The sequence below is a fragment of the Sparus aurata genome, chromosome 7, assembly GCF_900880675.1.
Source record: "Sparus aurata chromosome 7, fSpaAur1.1, whole genome shotgun sequence".
Taxonomy (NCBI): domain Eukaryota; kingdom Metazoa; phylum Chordata; class Actinopteri; order Spariformes; family Sparidae; genus Sparus; species Sparus aurata.
The window spans coordinates 27,198,721-27,220,696 of NC_044193.1; the positions used below are offsets into that span (position 1 = coordinate 27,198,721).

Here is a 21,976-nt window from a genome sequence, read left to right on the forward strand (position 1 = left end):
AATTTGATACAAAAGGGCATATTGAGGCCCATTAATAATTTGCAAGTACAAACCTGTCATTTTTTTTTGTTTTGTTTTTACCCAGTATTTAGTGACAAAAATAAGATTTGTAGAACAAAAAACTGAATAACTGTGATTGATTGTTAAGTTGCTGGATAAGTTTCCCTTAAAAGCACTTTGAATAGCAACTGGATCAGGGTTGAAGTCAATTCACTTTCAATCTGTTTAACCACAGAAATGTTTTCACGCTTTACTGATATTTATAGTGTTGTATACCTTGGATCAAATGTCGTATTACATCATGAATTAGCCCTCACCCATTTTTTCAGAATAATAGGTTGTGCCTTGACTCCTAAAATTCCTAAAGATACATGCAATGAAGTATCTTCTTTTAGTTTTACTGAAGGCGCTAGAGTCACATTTAATAGAGAAAGGAATGTTTATTTTGACATCTGACCCCAAATTTTTTTTCCCCAGATAGTTCTGTCTGTGTGAAAATGTCTTTATGCCCTAAAGTAAAGTGTTTTAATAATTTTGACCTCATGATGGAGCAAGATGAGAGACAAAGGTTTTTACAAGTCAATAATAATAAATGTTGAGCTGTTGGAGAACTAAATTACAGCTACAGAGTTTATGAGTCAAAGCCTGCGTCTTTTAATGCAGTCAGTCGCTTACAACCAATACAGAAGATTGAAGACGACCCTCAAAATGTCACCCATTATCACACACTGATAGATGACTAATGGCAGTGGTTACAGCAAACACACACACCTGCATTTTTTCTTTGGAAGGAAATCTCTTGACACATCTTTCTCTAGAAAGGCTGGACTTGCATCGACGGTGGCGTGGCGAAGTTGCGACTGAACTGTAAATTGGTTTTGGTGCAGCATTTTCGCTCTAGTGCTCAAAGACACTGTGAGTTGCCAAGGATTTTTTACTCATTTTTTTTATTTTGGTATGCCCACAAAAAGACTCTGAGTTGACAGCACTTTAAAAAGTCTACCTCTTGTTTTACTTCTCTTTTACAGCAAATACTGATCGCTAACCCCACGTTTCAGAGTTTCAAAAATGTCCACATGTACGGCGGTTAATCAAAGTTTTTCCACATGTGCTGTCCATGGAGAAACAATATGTAATGATGCCCGCGATGACACACCTTTAGCTGGAAAAGTGAAAACCCATCTGGTTTTACAGCGTCTGCAGGTGTGGTGACCTCAACCTGACGCAATCCCATTCACTAAGCTTTACATAAAGAGATCATCGGTTGTTGATGAAGGTTCTCAGTCATCCAGTTCATGGTAATTGCAAGTGCTGTGCCATGGGCAATTGGACTCGTTTCAGTTTATGTTAATGAGTTTCATCATGTCACTCATTTCCACACACTGACGGAGGACTCATCCACTACATGCCCACAAGCAGTACCATATGTTGTCTTGTGGCAATGTGTCTTAGTGGTGTGCACATCCACTAGCATAACTTTTCTTGAAAGGTGGGGTGAGTGACTGGGAACCTGTCTGGCAGCTCTACAGCTCCCTCTGTGGGTCGATCAGTCAAAACACATTTATTACAATAATATAACCTGATTGGTTGAATTTTGCCAGTGACGGACAGAGGGTTTTGTATGGAAGGGTATAAGGGCTACGGGTGAGAAAAAAAATTTCAGGAGGAAGTTGTTTTACATTTTCATTATGCACCTCAAGAAAAAAGTCGAAATGTCGAAAATAAAGTTGCTATTTTCAAGATTAAAGTTGACCTTTGGAGAACCAGCGCGTATGACTGCCTCAACAAAATGCCTTGTGTAGATGAACTGGTGAAACTGTACGTAAGAATCGGCTTTAGTAACAAAGACATGATTTCTCTTTTAGCTCATACTGAAGTTGTCAGTATACTTCCACAAGATTGTGCTGAAAGCTTTTGTCTGTTCAGAATGAAAAACCACACAGTCATGGAAGAGGTGGCCGCATACGCGCAAGCTCAAATTGAAAGGATACAGTGATGGCAGAGACCGGATGCTCGGGCAGCTCGCATAGCTGCTGTCAGTCGCTCCCCTCACTGGATTTGAGGGTCCAGAAGAGTTGACTTTACTCTCCACATTTTGACTTTTTTCAAAATAAAAAAAAACCTCCTCCTCTCATTTTGTCCCAACATCCATGGCCCTAATACTCTCCCGTAGTTTTGTCCAATCACCTGCCAAGAATTTCTTAAAAAGAGTCCGCCTCCTTTCCAAACAGTCTCCGACAGCTCCTTCACAGATGGGTCAGTTTAACAAAGCAAATTTTCAAATCGGACGGCGTGTTCTTTGCGTCAGATTGACGTTCCCGTCACAGAAAAACAAGATGTGGTACGAATGGGTCGAATAAAAATAGTTAACTTTTTATTTTTGTCAAAGCAAATTTGATACAAAAGGGCATATTGAGGCCCATTAATAATTTGCAAGTACAAACCTGTCATTTTTTTTTGTTTTGTTTTTACCCAGTATGTAGTGACAAAAATAAGATTTGTAGAACAAAAAACTGAATAACTGTGATTGATTGTTAAGTTGCTGGATAAGTTTCCCTTAAAAGCACTTTGAATAGCGACTGGATCAGGGTTGAAGTCAATTCACTTTCAATCTGTTTAACCACAGAAATGTTTTCACGCTTTACTGATATTTATAGTGTTGTATACCTTGGATCAAATGTCGTATTACATTATGTATTAGCCCTCACCCATTTTTTTCAGAATAATAGGTTGTGCCTTGACTCCTAAAATTCCCAAAGATACATGCAATGAAGTATCTTCTTTTAGTTTTACTGAAGGCGATTTGATTTCAACCCTGGTACAATTAAAACTTGAACTTTTTTTTTTTTCAAACAAAACACCTCAAAACATTGCATTCCATCACCACGGCCGCACTCACAACAAAATCCTGATTGAATATCCGTTAACAATAAATGTTTCACCTCAACAAGGCACTGCGTTCGTCCTGCGGAGAACCAAAACATGACAAAACAATCCGACAAACGCTGACAAGATGAACTGCTCACACTCTGCGAATAAAGTTGATCAGTTTCAAAAGAATACGATACAATCTAAGGGTTACACAGGTTATAAATGAAGCCTAACATTTCAGTGGCCCGCAGCGCTGCCGTCACTTGAGAACTCCTCTGATGCTGTTGATATTACACACTGGATTCTCGGGTTTCCAGAGAGCTGACACGAGAGGACACATTTAAGAAAACAAAAGATGACTAGTTGTAAGGTTTTCACACATTGACGCGGCAGTCTGAGGCACCCAAAGGCTACAATATAATACATGTACAACCTTAGATTAGCAATGTTGCCTGCAACATAGAGATCACTTCAGTCTAACGTGATGTGACAGAGAAAGCCCTGATTAAAGACAATATTCATTAAGTTACACATTAGTCAGTTCAGTCAAAATTACAAATATTCTGTATTTCTGAATATTTGTCTTTTGAAACATTTTTTTTTTGTTTTTTTTGCATCATTTACCAATGCAAAGGTTGCACATGCACAACAGGTAGGACAGGGGAATATATTCTCTATGGGAGACAAAACATGGCAAAATATAAACTTAACTAATGAGATGCTAATTTACAGACAAAGTACTTCTTCTCACCACTAAAGGACACATTTGTAAATGCACAATTAGCTTAAATTTACCACGTAAAAGGTCTAAGGTTGCTTCCTGCCAGAAAATTAATGAAAAAAAAAAAAAAATGTACCTTTTTTTTCCTCTTAAAACTTTTTTTAAATAAATATGAAATTCAACAAACAATTTCCACACACACACACACACACCCACACTAAAACCAAATACTTCAGGAATGCAAAATTAGCTTACATAACTTGGAACAAAAAAGAAAACAGAAAAGAAGTTTGATGAAGACATTTCTAACCAGAACAGTAGAGACGCGTAGCCACCTCATACTCTGAGTAAATGATGTGAAAGAAAAAGTCTTTAGTTATTGCTGCTTGTTTCGACTGGAAATCAATGAAAGTGAAGACGGAGCCTGACGCGACTATTGTACAAAAACAAGAAGGAATTGATCCTACTGGGGGGCCGAGATAGGATATCACAGGTACCTCCCTTCACAAGGCAGAGGTCATTGATTTAAGGCATAAACATTAACTTACTCGAATGATTTGAAGTGCACATTTAACATAACAGGAGTCCATCGCGTCTACTCAACCCTTCCGTGGAGTCATCGCTGCTTTACCACTGATCAGATCTGCAAAAGCAAAGCAGCCGTATGTAAATCCCCTACCATGATAAACAGACAACACCGAGTGCTTTCAGAAAGACGTGCAGTCGCGAATGTACGAGTTGTCCACGTGACAATAACAGAGTGGTCGTTTGGGGATCATTCACCTGCAGGCATCTGTGACCCTTTTTCTTTTGAACCCATGGTTGAAAGAAAAAAAACAATAAAACACACACACACACACACACCGTCTGCAAGCGTTTTCCACACCTGTAAAAACCTATTATCAACCTACACGACACCCATGAGATGCATCTAAAACGGTTACACTCTCACACACGCTTGCGATTCGAAAAAACAAACAAACAATCGATTTAAGACTTCGCTCTGCTCCGAACACCTGAGACTATGGCTAAACGCCTAGCAAACTAATAGAGAAACAGCAGGTTCAGTATTAGTTTGGACTTTGCTAACATGACCGCAGCAAACTATTATGGTTTCCTGGTTTCCCGACACACCAACTCAACATGTTGACCTTTCAGATTTGATTTGTTTGTGTTTCCTTCAAAACCACATCAGCGTCTCTGCCCCTGTCCTCCAGACTCTTGAAATGGCTTTTCTCCGGATGACCAAAGGAAATGTGTCTTTTGAAGAAAAATACAAAATATCCACAGTCACAATTCTGACTTTTTTTTTCTCATTTTTAAACAGATTCTTTTTTCTGTTTAAAAAGAAAGTTTAAAAATCAGAATTATGCGGGGAAAAAAAAGTCTGAAATAATTGTCACCTGAGAGTTAGTGGCCCTAACTCTCTTTCATAGTCACCTAAATATTGTTGCAAACAATTTGAAGAAAGATGAGGGTCCCCAAAAGCATCTTTAGTCCTTGTTTGTGTTCAGATCCATCGAGACGGCCCATCTGTTGGTCAGAGGGGGTTCGGGGGGCAATCAAAACTGGACCTCGAGCCGGACCTCTTACCATCAAGTTGGTGGCAACGATACCTCGAATGTCGCTGTCAGACGCACAGACTTTAGACAAAGCAGTCATTTAGGATTCCAGTGTTTTGGACGAAAATTGATAATCAATGGAGAAGCCTTTACGTTTGTGCCTGTGATGACTTTTATCGCTATGGAAGAAACATAGCTCCAAGATGCTTTTGGGACAGCCCAGCACTGAATCGGCTCAGCTCATAACGCTGGTTTCACCGAAGAAGCGTTTCCACTTTTGAGAGAAAAAAACCTCAGACCGGATCCGTCCGAGAAACCGGCCTTATGAGCTGTAGCATGTAAGCTAATCTGTGTTAAGGAAACCAGCCTGATGAGTTCATACTCCACACACCAACACCTGCACAATCCGCTCGGATAAAACATTATCAACAACAGCAACAAACAAACAAACAAACTCACTCGATACGAATTATCAAAATAACATTCATATAAATAATTTAAATAGCTATACTAAAGCTAAAGTCTTGGTCTAAAATGTTTAGATGGCCAAAGAGAAGTGCTAATCATGTGCTGTACAATTTCGGGGACTATTTTGAGATTTTGGAAGAAGCATTTCAGGAATGACAACCAATCACGACGCAAAACATTTTCCCCACACCCTGCAACACACCGTCTGGGTTTTTGTCAAAGATCTGTCCATAAAACGTTGATTTCCAATCCTCCTTTAGAAGCCCCCCCCCCGAGGGAAAAGAGGAAACGTCCTAAACAGGGGAAGCCCACAAGCTCCTCGCCTCCTTCTCCGTCTAACTGTCCCCCAAAACCTGCGATAGGTCCCCAAAGTCACAGTCGAACAGTTCACTGATGCCTTCGTGGTCCTCCAGTCCAAAGTGGTAGTCGTGGCTGTGAGGGGGCGACAGGTTGATGAAACCGTCCGGGAGAGAGAAGCCCTCTCCGTTCAGGAAGTCCGAGGAGGAGAGCGGCGAGAAGTCAAAGTCAGGCATGTCTCCGAGGCTGGCAAACGGGTCGCCTCCCAGGAGCGACTCTGTTACAGAAAGCCAGAGGTCAGAAATACTGAAGAGCAGTGACACTTCTAGTTACTCGATGCCTCAAATATTTCCTCCACCTCCAAACTTCACTCAACAGGCTCATCTTTGTTTGTACCAACATTTATAGTCATCCTATCAACGCATCCTTTAATTTTTCTATTCAAATCTCTTTGTTATTCTTGAGTTTGTTTGTTATTTCTTGTAGGTTGTAACTCGCTGGCCGCCTCTTCGTTGTCCTGCACCTGAACTCAACTGGATGCACACACCCTCTACGGTTCCTTTTTATGCTTAAATATTTAGATATTTCGTCATTTACTGACACTCGCATTACCGCAAAACCCTTCTAATTGACTGCAGTTACTTTACCTCTTTCCTGTTCTCTGTGTATTTAACAGCGTCGACCGCCATGAATTCAAGTTGACCACAGCCTGCGTGCTCCAGAAAGAGCTTTTTTATGGCTACCCTTCAGGATTTTGGGACGAGTATCACTTAAATAGTTTCTGAACACTTCTGACAGACGTGAACACTCACCCGTGTCACCACCTAACACCAGTGTCGAGGGGTCCTGCTGCGAGGCCGCCGTCACCGTGGACGACGTGGACGCTGGCGATGATAAACCCACTTCCAGGGCGGTCGTGGACGTTCTGGCTTGTGATTGGTCTGCGGTTTGTGCGGGAGGTTGGACCAGGGAGGGGTCGGCATTGGGTTTCGAGGGACTGCTTCCTGTCACGGGGCTGCAGACGCCGGAACTGTCGTCTGGACAGAGGAAGACGTCGATTGGACCCCGCGTGCTCTTCAGGGACACCTGGTAACCCTGGAGAGATGAAGCCAACGTGTTAAACATCCCGCACCCAGGAAATGAAGGTTATTAGAAAAAAGCTGAATCACATTTGAGGGCCGTACCTTGCTGGGTTCTGTTACTTGCATCTGGGTCTCTGGTGGAGCTCTGATCACCATGACGAGCTGGTCTGGGGAATCAAACGACTTCCTCAAGTCTTGACAGCGCACATAGCCTAACGTGAACAAAGCGGTTAAGGGGTACAAGCAGCCAGTGGTGTCTTACTGAGAAGTGAGCCCGTGTAGCAATATCTTTTATACAATAATGTGTTTCGAAAAAAGCGGTGAACCTCGGCCCATCATTGCTTTCGAGCCACTTAGCCTTTCCAGGATTTCCCCCTTTTTGGATCCAATCCTAACGCCATCACCTGCCACCAAAAGGATATTTCTTGTTCTGCGGGTCCTCTGTGAGCATTCGGAGCTGCAGGTTGCATTTGGAAATGAGTTCGTCCAGCTGCTCCTCAGCCTCCGTGAGGTCACACACCTCCCTCTGCAACTCCTTATGCCGGGAAACCAAAGCTGTATCGACTCGATTGCCCCTGCACGGGAAGATAACGCAGCAAATTTGAAATAACAGACCAATACACCAATTTGATGTAGTCATGGATATCCAGTATGTATTTCTGTTTTCTACTGCAAGAATTCACCAGTTTCCTCACAACAGTATTGTTTTTTTGTTTTGTTTTTTTTTCACTCACAGCCACTGGATGTTGTTCTTGGACTTCTTGGAGATGAGCTGGATTCCCTCCAGGACGTTGGTTATGTCGTAGATGCGTCTCTTCTGGACATCGAGGACCTGCGAGGCCCAGTTCAGATCCACCACGCCGTCGGCCGACTGGGACAGCAGGTTCAGAAAGCGCTTGGTGGTCAGGTTCAAGGACGTGTCGTAACGCGACTTCTCCGCTGTGCTTCGAGGAACTGGAAATAAAAAAATTTAGAAACAAACATCAGTTTAAAAATTGTGGTTTTACAGACTGGGACAGACTGGGAGGCACTCAGAATAATGTTTATGTATGATGGGCTCTAAGGCAAGGGCAAGGTGTACAAGATAATGTGTATAAGTCACTTTTAAATGACATATTACTCAAAGTAGCTGCTTCATGTACTATAGTATATAGACTATCTGTTTAGAAAGTCATCTGTAGTTCTACTGTACATGCAGAATAGTCTACTAGGTTACAGCTCCATGACATTCGTAGAAAACAGTACATTTCTTATATGTCATACCTGCTTATACAAACATATCTAAACACCCTCAACCATCAAACAAGAACTCCTCTCTCTCTAACCAACATGTCCTCAGTTTGAACAGCTTTGTGTTCCCTCCTATGTAACGTCCTGTGGCAAGGGGAAGTGCGATGCTCATTTACTCATGTTTTATTACAAATGCTCAAGTTTAGTTTCTAATGGAACTGTTACGTTATTTTTACCCTTTAATGTCATTATTGGTCAAGTTTTGTAAGACCTGGTGCCAGCGTAATGGTTTTAACTTTGAATTTAAATGTGTTTGCCTTATTTTCTGTAGCATAATGAATATATTACTTCCATCCGGAGTTATTTTCTCAGAAGCAGAGAAACATGATTTGTGTCATTTTCGTGTATATCTTCCTCCTTTTATGAAAAATCGCAGCAAATCCTGACATTTATCAAAGCGTCATTTCATCACCAAGTTCGGTTCAGTTTTGTTCTCGAAATTTTAATTTTAAATGCAGCGGACGTGACATCCAGATACTCCGAGGAACATCTTGGCGGCACAGAGACGCGTCTCTACAACTGTTCCTGAATGTTGCCTCGAATCCCTCTCAGTTCCACTTCCAAGGAAAATGTGAGACAGAGGATTTCATGACTGATTTAACGACTGTGTCACTTTTTGAGCCATTCCAGTTTTACATTCATACTAAATGTCTTGCTCCAGTGTCTACCGCATGCAAAACTTTCATGAATCAGCCTCCCTCGAACCGAATCTACCGCGTTTGCACTTTTTGCGATACACTTCCCTTCCCACAACTGATGATAGCACTGGTTGTCACAACATTATGTCTTCTTGTTCTTTTCCCATTTTAAGACAGAAGAGAAAAATTCATGTTCCAAAATGTGACCCTGTCCTGTCTCTTACACCCCGACTTTGTCTTCAGTTTAGTTTCTTGTGCATGTTGTGACATGGGACTCCATAAGCAACCATTCACAGCTCATACTTTCCATTTTTAACTTGTGAATCAGAATGATTATTCAAGGGGAAAACTATGTGAATGAATGAATAAGAACGCACACTGTCTTCCTGTGAGCTCAAAAAATCTCTTTTGTCATTTAAATATTTCTGATGCGAGGTCAGCCTGCTGAAGACAAAGACACGTTGGCAGGCTGTTGTCTGCCCTCATAAAGGGACAGCTGTTTTTTAGGACAATGACGGCGGAAGCAAAGGTCAGAGCAGCACGTATGGATTGGACGGCTGACGTGTCGCTTCTGCTGTGAATTTTGGGCAGCAATGAGGAAGAATCAGCAGAGTAAGCTGCAGGGGTGTGTGTGTGTGTGTGTGTGTGTGTGTACCTCTGGGAGGTGCAGGTGTGGAGGGTGGTGCTTGGCCTATGGACGGTCGAGTTGTGCTGACATACTGATGGTCACTGTCCAGGTCCAACTTCCTCTTTACCTGAAGAGATACAGAACGCAGCGGAGGAAACATTGTCAAAAAACTATGATAATTATATCACATGTTAGCACAAGGATGTACTTATTATATTAAGAAGAAGCACAGACGAAAAATAAGCCCAGCTGAATGAAATGCAGGACATCATAAAGCAACAGGTGGATGGACTTGTATGTTCTACACCCCTCAGGTATAAGCACTTATAAGCAAGTCCTTTCCACGCCTCCACCCTCCCCTCCTCACCGGAGGTCTTCCCAGCACTGGTCGTCTCTTGTCCTGGATCCCCACATCAGCGGGGCCCTGCGGCGTGGCAAACAGCAGAATTTCCCCCGTGCTGGAGGGAGCAGCGGCCGGGTGGAGTCCCTCATTGCTGGGGCTGGTGATGATCACTATCTGGTGGTCCTCACCCAGATTAATACTCCCAGAGTTGAGCAAAGTCTCAAAGTCGGCCAACAGATCCTCCGATGTCTGGCCTGTTATCAGGGTCTCTGACATGGCAGTGTGTCACTGAGGAGCCCTTGAGGGGTGCTGAGGGGCCACGAACTAAAACAGGATCAACACCTACTGGGTGTGCTCAGTCAATTTAAGGAGCAGTGATGAGATCTTCTGAAAGTTTGCCTGCAGGTGTTTACAGGCAGCTTGAACATTTCTCTAAAAAGTTCCTATATCTCTCTTTGCCCACCTTAATGTTTATAATCGACCTACTACAAGTAATTTATGACTAACTACATAACTTAAACACAAAGGATAACATAGTGGAAGCTAGCAGCTGGAAACTACTTTAAGGTGACGGTGAAACAGCAAAAGACAGGATGTTCTGCCAAACAGGAAATCTGGCAAATGAAATGATATTACAGAATGCGCGCAACCTCCGCGAGCCGAGGCTTGAGCCGCTGAGATATTACTAAAGAAAGCAGGGATAAATGGCAGTAATACACGCTGGAGGTTAGCGAGCTAGCAAGAGAGCAAGCTAATCTTTTGTTATCATCTCTCCTGTCAGTACAGTAGAGCCGCGAGGCCTGGCCACACTGCCCTCAACACAGCTACCAGCCCTGCTAGCGAGCTAGCTTGTGTCCAAACAACAAAGACCGGCACAAGTTCACAACAAACCCGACGTAGCAGGCTAGCTACCCATTTAATTATACAGAACACAATTATTTCTCCATACAGCTAAGACAGAGCTTAATTAAATGGCTATTAAAACTTTATAGCAGCATTCCAGAAGTGAGCTATCGAAATAAAATATCCACAGCGCAAAAGGCATCACCACAGCTCAGAAGCCCCTCTGCCAGTGTGTGTGATGAAGCCACAGGTAGTTCGCCAGAGTACACACGTATTTCGACGACTATGGAATATAGGGCAGATTAGCATGCTAGCTAAGTTATTAGCCGCAATTCTTCAACCCCCTCGTTTTGTTGGGGCACGCAGGAAGCAGTCCGACAAAACTGGAAATGTAAGCAAAGAAAGCGGGGAAGTACACACGCATCCTCTAAAACGGCAGCAGCGGGTCCTTCGGTTGCTCACACCGCACGCCGTCCACGTATAAAAGCGCCGTCCCGACCCCGTTATCGGCTGTTATTGTTGTTATTGTCCCAGCTGATCTACATCTAAACAAGGCTCGGACGGTTTTCGCGCGAAATCTTTTTTGCCGCGAAACCGGCACGTGCACAAATCCGAGGGGTACCATTGGTCGAGAAGCTTCGCTTTCCGCAAGGCAGGGTGGACGGCCTCTGATTGGTGTAAACGATGGTCTGTCATTTCACCGAGCGCAGAGCCATCGCTCCGAAGGTGCGTTCAGGTTCCACGGCATAAATAAACTTCCTAGTTTCACCTTCGATTTGTCAATTTACGTGAAATGAACAGACAATTTCGTACACTTCATATCTCGCAGGTTGTTCCAGATTAAAACTATTGCTCGTTTCATTGGCATTCTTAAACTTACGTTCAATTGTGTGTTACGCAGAAAAATGTTATTTGGAGCTACGAAAAACATGAGACACAATGTTTTGATTCGGATCGACAAACAAGCTGCATTTCCAGCAGATACATTTCCTTTTGTATTTTATATCTTGTACTATCATTTGTTTATCCTGAACACTATTTGGGCGAATGACTGTCCCGACTTCTTAGGTTTGATTTTTCTTTGTACCTGCAGTGAGTTGAAAGAGGCGCACCTCAACAGGCAGCCCCTGCTAATCGAGCGCCCATAGCGCAGCGGAAGAGCTACAAGATGGCGCAGGCAATATTTGAAGTGCTAGAAGGTAGGAACAATTTGTTAATAACCACGTAACTACAACTGGAATTAAACGCGAACGTGTGTTTTAAACAACGTCAGTATAATGTAGCTATCAATATGTGTTGAAAACTCATTTTGAGACGATGTAATGCGTCTGTGGGGGTTATAACAATCAAAACATCCCATAGAGGGGATAGTGACTGACTGTAAACAAACAGATTATCTGTTTTACAAACCAAAAGGACTGCTTATGACTGTAGGCCATTCTCATAGCACTGCAGGCAGGCAGGCAGGCAGTAAAACGACGTGGGTCTCTTCTTGCTACTGAGACTGCATGTTACAGTTTTGCAGGAGGCCCTTCTGTGAAAAATACACTGTATTTCTGCTACAGCACTTTAAAAGACTAATGCTGTGCCTGTGTTAGTCATCTAGCTTTTTGTATTTTGTTGTCCTGAGACTTTAATCATTACTAGCATCTAGCAAGGTTGTTATGAAATTATTATAGAGTAAGTATAGGTGAAGTGGCTGAAAAAGCTTTATGTAAAAGCTTCTAATCTTGATTTGAAGCCTCCATTTTTTTTTTTTATTTTGCGTCTGAATGTTCAGCAGATTGTTATTCAACCTCCCTTTTAACCCCTGTTGAAATGTGTTTTAACACGACGCAGGATCCCTTCCATCTCCAGGGCCAGAAAGTGTTCTTCCCTGTCAGCTTATAACCTAGAAACCCAGAAAAAGACTCGAAAACCACATTTCAGTGAAACACACAGCCACGAGTGCCCAGAATGCAGTGGAGATTTGCAGCGTGTGACTTATTAACGTGTTTCTTCGCCCTCCTTCCATTCCGTCCTCTTCAGGCATGGACAACCAGACAGTGTTGGCGGTCCAGTCCCTGCTGGACGGCCAAGGCGGAGTTCCTGACCCAAACAACCAGAACGTTTCGGGAACGTCCACCATCCAGTCAATGGGTATTTAATGACGAGGGTGACAAGAAGCACTCAGATATTGTTACTGTCATATTTCATTTTAAAGATGTGTATCCGGTCTGTGATGCAATAAACATATTTGTTTCCTGATAAAATCTAATGTTGAAGCGACTCTGGTACGTTTGAGTGCAATATTATTTTTTGCTCTAAAGTTTTGGGAGTATTTTGATGACTATCGCACCGTGCGCACTAAGGAAATTGTTCATTGGACATCCACATGCCACCCAGACCGTGACAAATTTGGTCTCAAATCAGTTCATTTAGTTGGTGAATGTCGACGTAAACAAATAAATACACTTCTTCAATATACAGAGTTTTGTGCATGAAATAGCGTTTCTGCCCTTTTTTTTTTTTCAAAGAGGTTAATGTTTTATTTACTTTTATTTGGATATGTTTATTTGTTTATTTATGCGTCTAGTCACAAGTCGGCCACAAATACGCTTATTATTGATTAGTGCTCGTTTAGTAGCTGCATTTAAGTTTTTAGCTCATCTACCTCAGAATGAACTTTTTGCATGTGTCACATATTAAAAAATCATGCTTGTTGTGCTACACAAGTTAAGGACAGTCCCGTCCTATCTGCCACCTTATATAGCAGGAGACGCTTTTGTTTCTCCCTTTGACCCTTGGAGCTGTGTTGTCGGGGGTAACAGGACCTGGTAGGGTCTCATAAAGCAAGCTGGTCCCAGTTGAGAGTCAGGATGATTCAGAGACCTCTATGGAGTTCAGAATTGAAATAATCTTTAAATATCCCTACATAACCGTGGAAATGATATTTTATTTACAGGGAAAATCTGGATGTTTGGCTGCAGCGTACAGCGCCATAAGACTGTTATTCTTCCACTCCGTTGCTCCGTGTGCCTACAGCCTCCGTGTTTGTCCTCCCTACAGACGACGAGGATGTGTTCCTGTGTGGAAAGTGTAAGAAACAGTTCAACTCTCTGCCAGCCTTCATGACACACAAGAGGGAGCAGTGCCAGTCCAGTGCGCCCTCCCTGTCCACAGTGTCCCTGGCCTCAACCAACGCATACACACCCGTCCCATCAATCAGCTCGGGACCACAGACTCCCGCCAACAGACAGGTGATTGAGGAACTGTCTCTAAGTAGTATCAAGTTAATAGTGAATCAGTTAGTTGACCACGTGTACCAGGAAGTGCATATGTCGTTAATTGTAATGGTAGTATTCAGCATGGTTGATAAGAAGTTTAGCTTCTATCCAGCCGTGCTTGCTTTTTCACTGGTTTGTGTTTTTTCTGAACCCAAACCACAAATTTAATTCATACGTTGTGTATCACTCTCCACTTCTGCATCAGGTATCCACCTACATCACAGTCCCTCCATCCCCTCTGACACACACCCTGGTCCAAGGCAATGTGCTGGTCAGTGACGATGTTCTCATGTCCGCCATCTCGGCCTTTACCTCCATCGACCAGCCCATGGCCACCATGCAGACGCCTATACAGGTATTACAGCACAGCACTACATAGTAGATAGATCGCACCCCTGCCAGGCACTGTGTATCAGGTTTTTTTATAAAGGCACCACAATATACATAAGAAATATCATCAGTGATATCTTTTTTTTTTATTGCAGAGTAACTTGAGCATGCACACAGCTGGTGTATCCTATCTGCAGCACCATCACCACCACCATCATCATCACCATCATCACCAGCAACAGCAACAACAGCAGCAGCAACAGCAGCAGCAGCAACAGCAGCAGCAGCAGCAGCAGCAGCAGCAGTCGTCCCACCCCCTGCCCTCCAGTCAGGCTCCAGCACACCCCCTGCCAGCTGGACAGCCCTCGCAGCAGTCGCTCTCTTCACAAGTCCCAGTGAGCCACAGCAACTCAGTGGTCCAGGTGTACAGCACACTGCCCCATATGGCTGGGGGTGGTGGTGCAGAGATCCACACGCTGGGTCTGCAGCCCTTCCATCCTGTACAAGTGGGTAAAGCTTGCTGTTTGGCCACCGTCACTGTATTAATTATGACATTCATTCGAGTAAAAAGCAGCAGAAGACAAAGCACTGAGACCGTTTGTCTCCCTCAGGTGCCCAGTCAGTGTGTGGAGAGCCAGTCGTTCACCACGCCTCCCGTCTACAGCCCCGGGAAGCAGTGCACCAAAACAAAGATCTGCAGCATCACCACCAACCTGACAGAGCTTGGCGACTTTGAAAAGGTCATCATCCCCAAACGACCACGGAGCAGCAAAAAAAGCCCAGACGGAGCGACAGGTACGTGAGGGAAGAGAGCAAACAACACTGATCAGTTGATTAAATTGTCCACGGATAGGAACTTTCTGATGATCGTGGGATAAATGCTCATTCCCCCCCGAATTTCACTCAGCAGAGCAGCTGAAAGGAAAAGGTCCGAAGCTGAAGTGTAATTTCTGCGACAAGATCTTCTCCAAAAACTTTGATCTTCAGCAGCACATTAGGAGGTGAGTTACTGGCCAGCATGACACACTGCACCCATCGAAAAAAACGCTTCTGACCTCTCACTGTTTTCTTCCTACAGTCACACAGGAGAGAAACCGTTCCAGTGCATCGTCTGCGGACGAGCCTTTGCCCAAAAGTCCAACGTGAAGAAACACATGCAGACACACAAGGTTCATTGTAACGCTTTCTGGCATAAATTCAATGTGTTTTTTAAAAGTCTGTACCGTCCACACAAAATGTATGTGTGCATGTAAAAGATCTGGAAAGGTAAAAAGATCAAGACAAAGTCCAGCAGAAGCTCCTCTCTCCCACAGAAAACACTGAAACGCCTCGTCAGTAGTTGCTCCTTTAATTCCGTGACTTTGTGACATCACACCATGTCACACATTTGCTTAACTTCTGCCTAACAGCTGTTAAAGCACGTTAGAATTGATTCAGCACAGCTGCTCTGTTGTTGTTAGCGGTGCCAGGTTGGGTTGGGCGTGTGTTGTGTGTGAGCTGACCAATCAGAGGAGATTGAGTATTTGGGAGGGGGGACCTTAAAGAGACGGGAGCTAAAACAGTTTGACAAAACTGATGTGTTATTTAAAGCCAGTAGGCATGTAAACCTATTCTAGTAGTAACCTAGAACTGATTATGAACCTGCGTGCCCCCCAAGCTACTGTTGCTGTACCAGCTTAAGTGCCATTATGCGGCGTAGTGCAAACAACACAGTTATAACAACAGTTTTTATGTTAAAGGTGTGGCCTATGGGAGTGGCCAGCACAGTTTCGAGATTACCAATCACAGTGAAGGTGGTACCAATGTCATCCAATGAAGAGGAGGGAGGCGGGGAGCAGCAGCAGCAGCAAGGTGAAGTGGAGGAAGAGGGGTCACAGCAGCCGAACATTCAAACGCAAGCAGAAGAGGAGGCAGCAGCTCAAACAGGTAACACGTGTTAAATACGGCAAACATCCAAACATTAATTCGCTCGGAAACGCATCTGCTTGAGTGGCCTGTTTATTAGATACCAGCTAAAACTAAAAGTCACATACACTAGGATGCAATACATCCTACTTTCACGTGCTACTGAGGACCAAAAAGTTATTTTTCAGTAAATCCAGTACCTCGTTACAGAAGCTCCAGGGGAGCTGGAGGAAAGTGTGACGGAGGCTCAGGCCGATCCAGAGGGCAGCCGAGGGGAGGCCATGCAGAACGGGCATCCCCAGGTACAGATGCAGTCCAGCCAGAACCCGCAGTGCCAAGCTCCGACCAAGCAGATAGTCGTGATCGACAGCTCCTACCAGTGCCAGTTCTGCGCCAGCAAGTTCAAGACCTACTTCCAGCTCAAGTCCCACCTGACGCAGCACAAAGGGGAGCAGGTGAGCGCAGCGGGAAGGATGTGTGGAAAGATAATACATTGAAGTGACCACTGTCTTTGATTTTTATTAATTTTTTTCAATATGTGGACCTGCAGTTGAAAGATTGGTTTGAAAAGTCTGCCTGTGCACTGTTTTTTCCAGCCTTACAGTAGTCGTACAAGTTTCCTATCTCGATGTGTTTTTATTCTTCAATCTTTGTAATAGGAAGTGGTGGAACCGTCCATGCACAAATACGAAAGGGATATGCATCGGAAAATGGCGGGCAGTAAATGGGACGAGACATGTAAACACACTACATTTGTGTTATCTTACGCGACGAGACGAATGGCCGCTCTCATTCCCCTGCAGGTTTACAAGTGCGTGTTGAAGTCGTGCTCCCAGACCTTCCAGAAGTTGGATCAGTTCCTGGAGCACATCCGGACGCACCAGGAGCAGCTGACCTACCGCTGCCACCTCTGCAGCAAGGTGTTCCCCTCACTGTTTGAACTGGGAGTCCACCAGTACTCCCACTGCTTCTGCCCGCAACAGAACACGCGCAAGGAGACCACCGTCTACAGGTCAGCACAGCCACCTGTCACTGTCTGCTGATTACTCTTTATAGTTCAACAGAGGAGAGAACACAGGCGTGCAGGGGTCAGCTGAGCTGGCTGAATAATGGATGTCAACCAGCGAACAGGGGCATTGTGGTTTATATCGAGTCAGTCCTGGAGGGACCATACTGCAGTTACAAATACTCACAAGTGCAGCAATTGTGTATTAATCCGCACCTAAAACCAGTCCCCGAAAATTGCAAATTATTTCTGTTTGAACAACATTTAACTATGTGGCCCAGCTTTTTTAGCAATCGATTTGCAAACTATATACTTATTAGGCATTTCCATCTTTAGTAAGACTGAATGGGGTTTTGGGCTGAGTGCCACAGATTGGGGTAGAGAAGTAGGGAATAGAAAATACAGGGAGTCGTTTGGTTTTTAGGATTTGGATTTAAGGATAGCCTTATCCTTTGCAGATTTTGCAACAGAGACATTCAAAACAAATTCAGTATCCTTTGCTTCTGTCAGTTAAACTGAGCGTGATGGACTTTTCTTCTTCTTCTCTGCTGTTCATACTGATTACAGAAACAAATGTCAAAAATCTGACCCTCCTCCCTCAAGGCTGCAGTTTGTCCTCAGCTCCTTATACAACCTCGATGGGATGTTGCGATTCTGAACATTTACAAAAAAACAACAAAGTTTATAAGTTTACACTGCATTCAGTTGAATGTAGGTCGAAAAGGATTCACGGGTTGTGTCTGGTATGGCTAGTCAGCTGCTGTAGTTGGTTTGCAAAGCAGTCACCACCTTCTTTCTTGTGTTTACTTCAAGGTGTGCGAAGTGTCAGAGCAGGTATTCTACCCAGGAGGCACTGGAGCAACACCTGCTGACGGCCTCACACAGCTTCCCCTGCCCACACTGTCAAAAGGTACCAGACACACTGATGTGAACACATGCAAGCTATAATTGTTTGGAATTTGTAAAGTTGCACTTTACAGTATGGTTAGCTATTATTATATTGATGTTTTGACCCCAGTAAAAGTAGTCTAAGTATTCCATGCTTATGGGTACGAGAGCTTTAGGGCTTTTGTTTTCCGTGTGACATTTTAAGGCCTCGGTGCAGCATTTGATCTGTTTTTCTTGTCCCCGTCAGGTTTTCCCGTGTGAAAGGTACTTCAGACGCCACCTCCCCACTCACGGCATTGGAGGGAGGTTCAAGTGTCAGATCTGCAAGAAGGCCTTCAAGACAGAGCACTACCTCAAGCTGCACACCCGTATCCACTCAGGTCCGAAAGACTGTCGTGAAGCGCTCTTCTTGTCCTTCTGATATGATTTGCGTGGAGACCCCAGTCAGCGGCTGATGTGTTGCTATTTCTGCTGTCTGTTTAGCCATGACAACTGTTGTTGTTGCTCAGGCTAACAAACAAGTTCTGCTCCAGACAATTTTGCCACATCAGACAGAAGAGCCTACTGCTAAAACAACTAATGGCTTCATTGTCCCTTATAGGGCTAGGTATCACCAGGTACCTCGCGATACGATACTATCACGATATTTTGCCCACGATAACGATAATATCACGATACAGCGATTCTGCGATAATCGATATATTGCAAGGAATTTCATCCACAATACATCACGATATCTGTGTCACTGAAGAAATTCAGAATTTATTGACTGCACTGAATCCATTTCACAGGAATTACAAAACATTGTCAATCAATTTCACATGAATGACAGCCAAGTAAACAAAGAGTGTATTGCACAGTGTCTCTTCTTAACACACACACTGACTACAACTATCATTAAATATCTATATGTGTGGGTTTCAGAGCTACTTAAACCATTTTTAAAAAATTTTATTTGGTTGCATACCTATGTTTGAATAAAGATAAAGCTGTCCTCCGAAGAGAGGTGGTGGTGGTGGGCCAAAAAAAAAAATATGTATATATATTTATTTTATTTATTTATTTAAAAAAAAAAAATTTAAATATCGATATTTGGCACCAGTGTATCGATAACGTACCTCAAGACGAAATATCGCGATATATCGTAGTAACGATATTTTGGCACACCCCTAGTCCCTTAATTATATCTGAGTAAACTCCTCAGCTACTAGCTATTAGAACACCTTCAAAGGCTAAGCAATTACAGAGAATTTGAACACTTGAATCGTGTTCCCAACCATTTGTGTATCATGTCATCAAAGTAGTTATTGTGCAACTAAATCATTAATCAAAGTAAAGGCGTGACTTTGACGCTGAATTCCATTTTCCAGGTGAAAAGCCATACAAATGCTCCCTCTGTGAGGCGACGTTCAACAGGAAGGACAAAGTGAAGCGACACATGCTCATCCATGAACCCTTTAAGAAGTACAAGTGTCCCTTTAGGTGAGGCTCTTCAGTGGTCCCGCTTTTAATTCCTCCTTCTCTCCTTCCCTATTGGTCTTAGTTTTTCTTACATCTAACTTTTCTCTCCTTCCCCTCTTCTCTTGTACATTTCTGTCCCTTATTTTTAGTCTTATCTTTCTTTCGATTCTCGCCTTCCAGTCTGCCTCAGCTCTCTTACATGTTATTTAATTTAATATTATGCTTCTGTGTTTTTTTACTCCCCAGGACACACGTAGGCTGCACCAAAGAATTCAACAGGCCGGACAAACTCAAGGCCCACATTCTGTCACATTCTGGTGAGAGAACAATGCCTGAGATTTTTAATCAAAAAAAGATGATGTTCTCATAGTGAATCATCCGCCCGTTCCAATCCAGTCTGTGAGCAGAGTGTATTTGACTGAACAGATTTATATGAAAATCAGTGAACAGACTGACCAATTCAAATATTGGCGGTTACCTAGATGTAGAAATATTGCTGTTGGATAAATGACCTGAGACTTGACTGCAAATTAAAATACATTTGATTAAGTTACACCAATAGGATCTTGAAAATCCAATAACTGTTTGTATCACCGAGGCCTCAAAAACGACAAATTCTCATAAAGTCCTCTCTCCTCAGGTATCAAACCCTACAAGTGTCTGTTCTGTCAGAAGGCGTTCAGCCGCAGAGCTCACATGCTCGAGCATCAGCAGTCCCACACAGATAACTACCGCTTCAGATGTCCCACCTGCAACAAGGGATTCACCAGGCAAAGCTACTACAGAGACCACAAATGTCCCGCCGCTGGGAACGGGACAGGATCTGACGGAGGGGCCGGAGGGGCCGGAGAGGCCGAGGGAGACGAGGTCGCAGGAGAGTTGATGGCGGAGGAGAAGGATGGAGAGGATGACGGGAGGAGAAGCAGGTTCGCGAGGAAGGCAAAAAGGCCGAGGACTGGGGGAGACGACGGAGAGAAGGACGACAGCTCAAAGGACAGCCAGGAGCACGAGGACACACACGGGGAGGAAGAGGAGGAGGAAGAGGAGGAGGAGGACGAGGATGAAGAAGAGGAGGAGGAGGAGGAGGGACAGGGGAGGAGGGTGGATGAGGGCTGTCAGGCTGCAATGTCTATCACTTCCATTGAAGGACAGACGGAAAGAGGGGAGGAGGATGACAGGATGGAGCATGGCGGCGAGGCTCTGGAGCAGATTCAGAGCAACGACCAAAACTGTTTGCAGCAGCCATGTTTGTAGTTTTAAACGTCATCTTCATTGGAACGGGTCCAAATACTGGACACGGACCAAACACACTCCATTCATTTGAGAAAAAAAAACAAAAAACAATGATCTCTGGGAAATTCTCTCATTATTTGTTTTAAATTAAAACGTTATTAAATTATACGCACTGCTTTTACTGCGTTTACTGTAAGTCATTTGTGGGATATAGTAACTATATGGCCAAAATAACCAGTGCACCATTGTTGTTCTTGTGTGCAACCTTTGTGCAAACGAATGCACAGTGGTTCATTTCAAATGTCACGATGTCAAAAGCAACGGCAACATTTTTTTTTCTAATTTTGTGTCACAATAACTAATTTATTTAAAGTTTTAAAGTATATTTGCACCCTTATAAATGTCATTGCATACCCTTTTAATGTGACGTGTGATCAGTTTGATAATTGTGTTTCTGTTTAAGTGTCATCGATATAACCTGGGCTGGATCCAGTCGCAGGCATTCTCAGCACATCCTGACCACCGGGGGGGCCCAAGCCCGAAGGGAGAAGAACATGAACTGCCTACATTAAATCATATTTAACATACATTTTAAATCTGAATTTTTAAAAACTGTTTATATATTTATTTAAACTGAACATTGTGTCAGTGTGCAAGAGAACTATCCAAATGGTTTTGCCTCATGGAATGTTACGAGAAAGCATCTGTAAACTGAAGTTTTGCGCTTTAATCTCATAATCTGAATAATTAAAGCAAAATGTAAAAAGATAATGTTATTTAGGCATAAAAATAATCATTTGGGAGTTACTAATTGTCAACACACAAGTGTAGGGGGCCCTGAAATACAGTCTGCCCAGTGTAATCTATTCATTTAATCCAGCCCTGGCTTTTTCTGAATTTATTCATTTCTACTTCACTTGCCTACTTCTCTCCCTGGTGTGAGCTGGTTAAGAGCTGGAAATGACCACACATCATATTTATAAATCGACCAGATTCATCGACTTACACAAATACTCTCATTCCTCTCCAGCACAAACACACACACACGTACACACATTTTTAATTTAATTTATTAAGGTGACAATTTCTATATTACACATCTTTCATGTACATCAGAAATTAACCAGGGAAAAGAAAATATAGT

The 21,976-nt window shown here is 43.3% G+C and overlaps 2 protein-coding genes across 3 annotated transcripts; one reads left to right on the top strand and one right to left on the bottom strand.

Annotated features, from left to right (window-relative positions):
- Positions 1 to 2,352: 2,352 nt before the first annotated feature.
- On the bottom strand, positions 2,353 to 11,320 carry e2f1 (E2F transcription factor 1). Its single transcript, XM_030424225.1, has 7 exons — positions 9,925 to 11,320; positions 9,585 to 9,684; positions 7,736 to 7,955; positions 7,424 to 7,576; positions 7,104 to 7,218; positions 6,732 to 7,014; positions 2,353 to 6,196 (listed from the first exon to the last, which is right to left on the bottom strand). Exons 1-7 carry the CDS (start codon positions 10,174 to 10,176, stop codon positions 5,958 to 5,960), a joined length of 1,362 nt encoding a protein of 453 aa, XP_030280085.1. The 5' UTR covers positions 10,177 to 11,320; the 3' UTR covers positions 2,353 to 5,957.
- Positions 11,321 to 11,836: 516 nt separating this feature from the next.
- znf341 (zinc finger protein 341) lies at positions 11,837 to 21,603 on the top strand. Of its 2 annotated transcripts, none has more exons than XM_030423111.1 (16): positions 11,837 to 11,942; positions 12,772 to 12,882; positions 13,792 to 13,982; positions 14,215 to 14,364; positions 14,495 to 14,845; positions 14,951 to 15,134; positions 15,247 to 15,340; positions 15,418 to 15,508; positions 16,079 to 16,265; positions 16,455 to 16,699; positions 17,048 to 17,256; positions 18,064 to 18,160; positions 18,386 to 18,518; positions 19,509 to 19,620; positions 19,846 to 19,916; positions 20,240 to 21,603. In XM_030423111.1, exons 1-16 carry the CDS (start codon positions 11,912 to 11,914, stop codon positions 20,851 to 20,853), a joined length of 2,871 nt encoding a protein of 956 aa, XP_030278971.1. In that variant the 5' UTR covers positions 11,837 to 11,911; the 3' UTR covers positions 20,854 to 21,603. The 2 variants fall into 2 exon arrangements, with proteins under 2 accessions (XP_030278971.1, XP_030278972.1); XM_030423112.1 differs by having other exon boundaries at positions 15,250 to 15,340.
- The last annotated feature ends 373 nt before the right edge of the window (positions 21,604 to 21,976 follow it).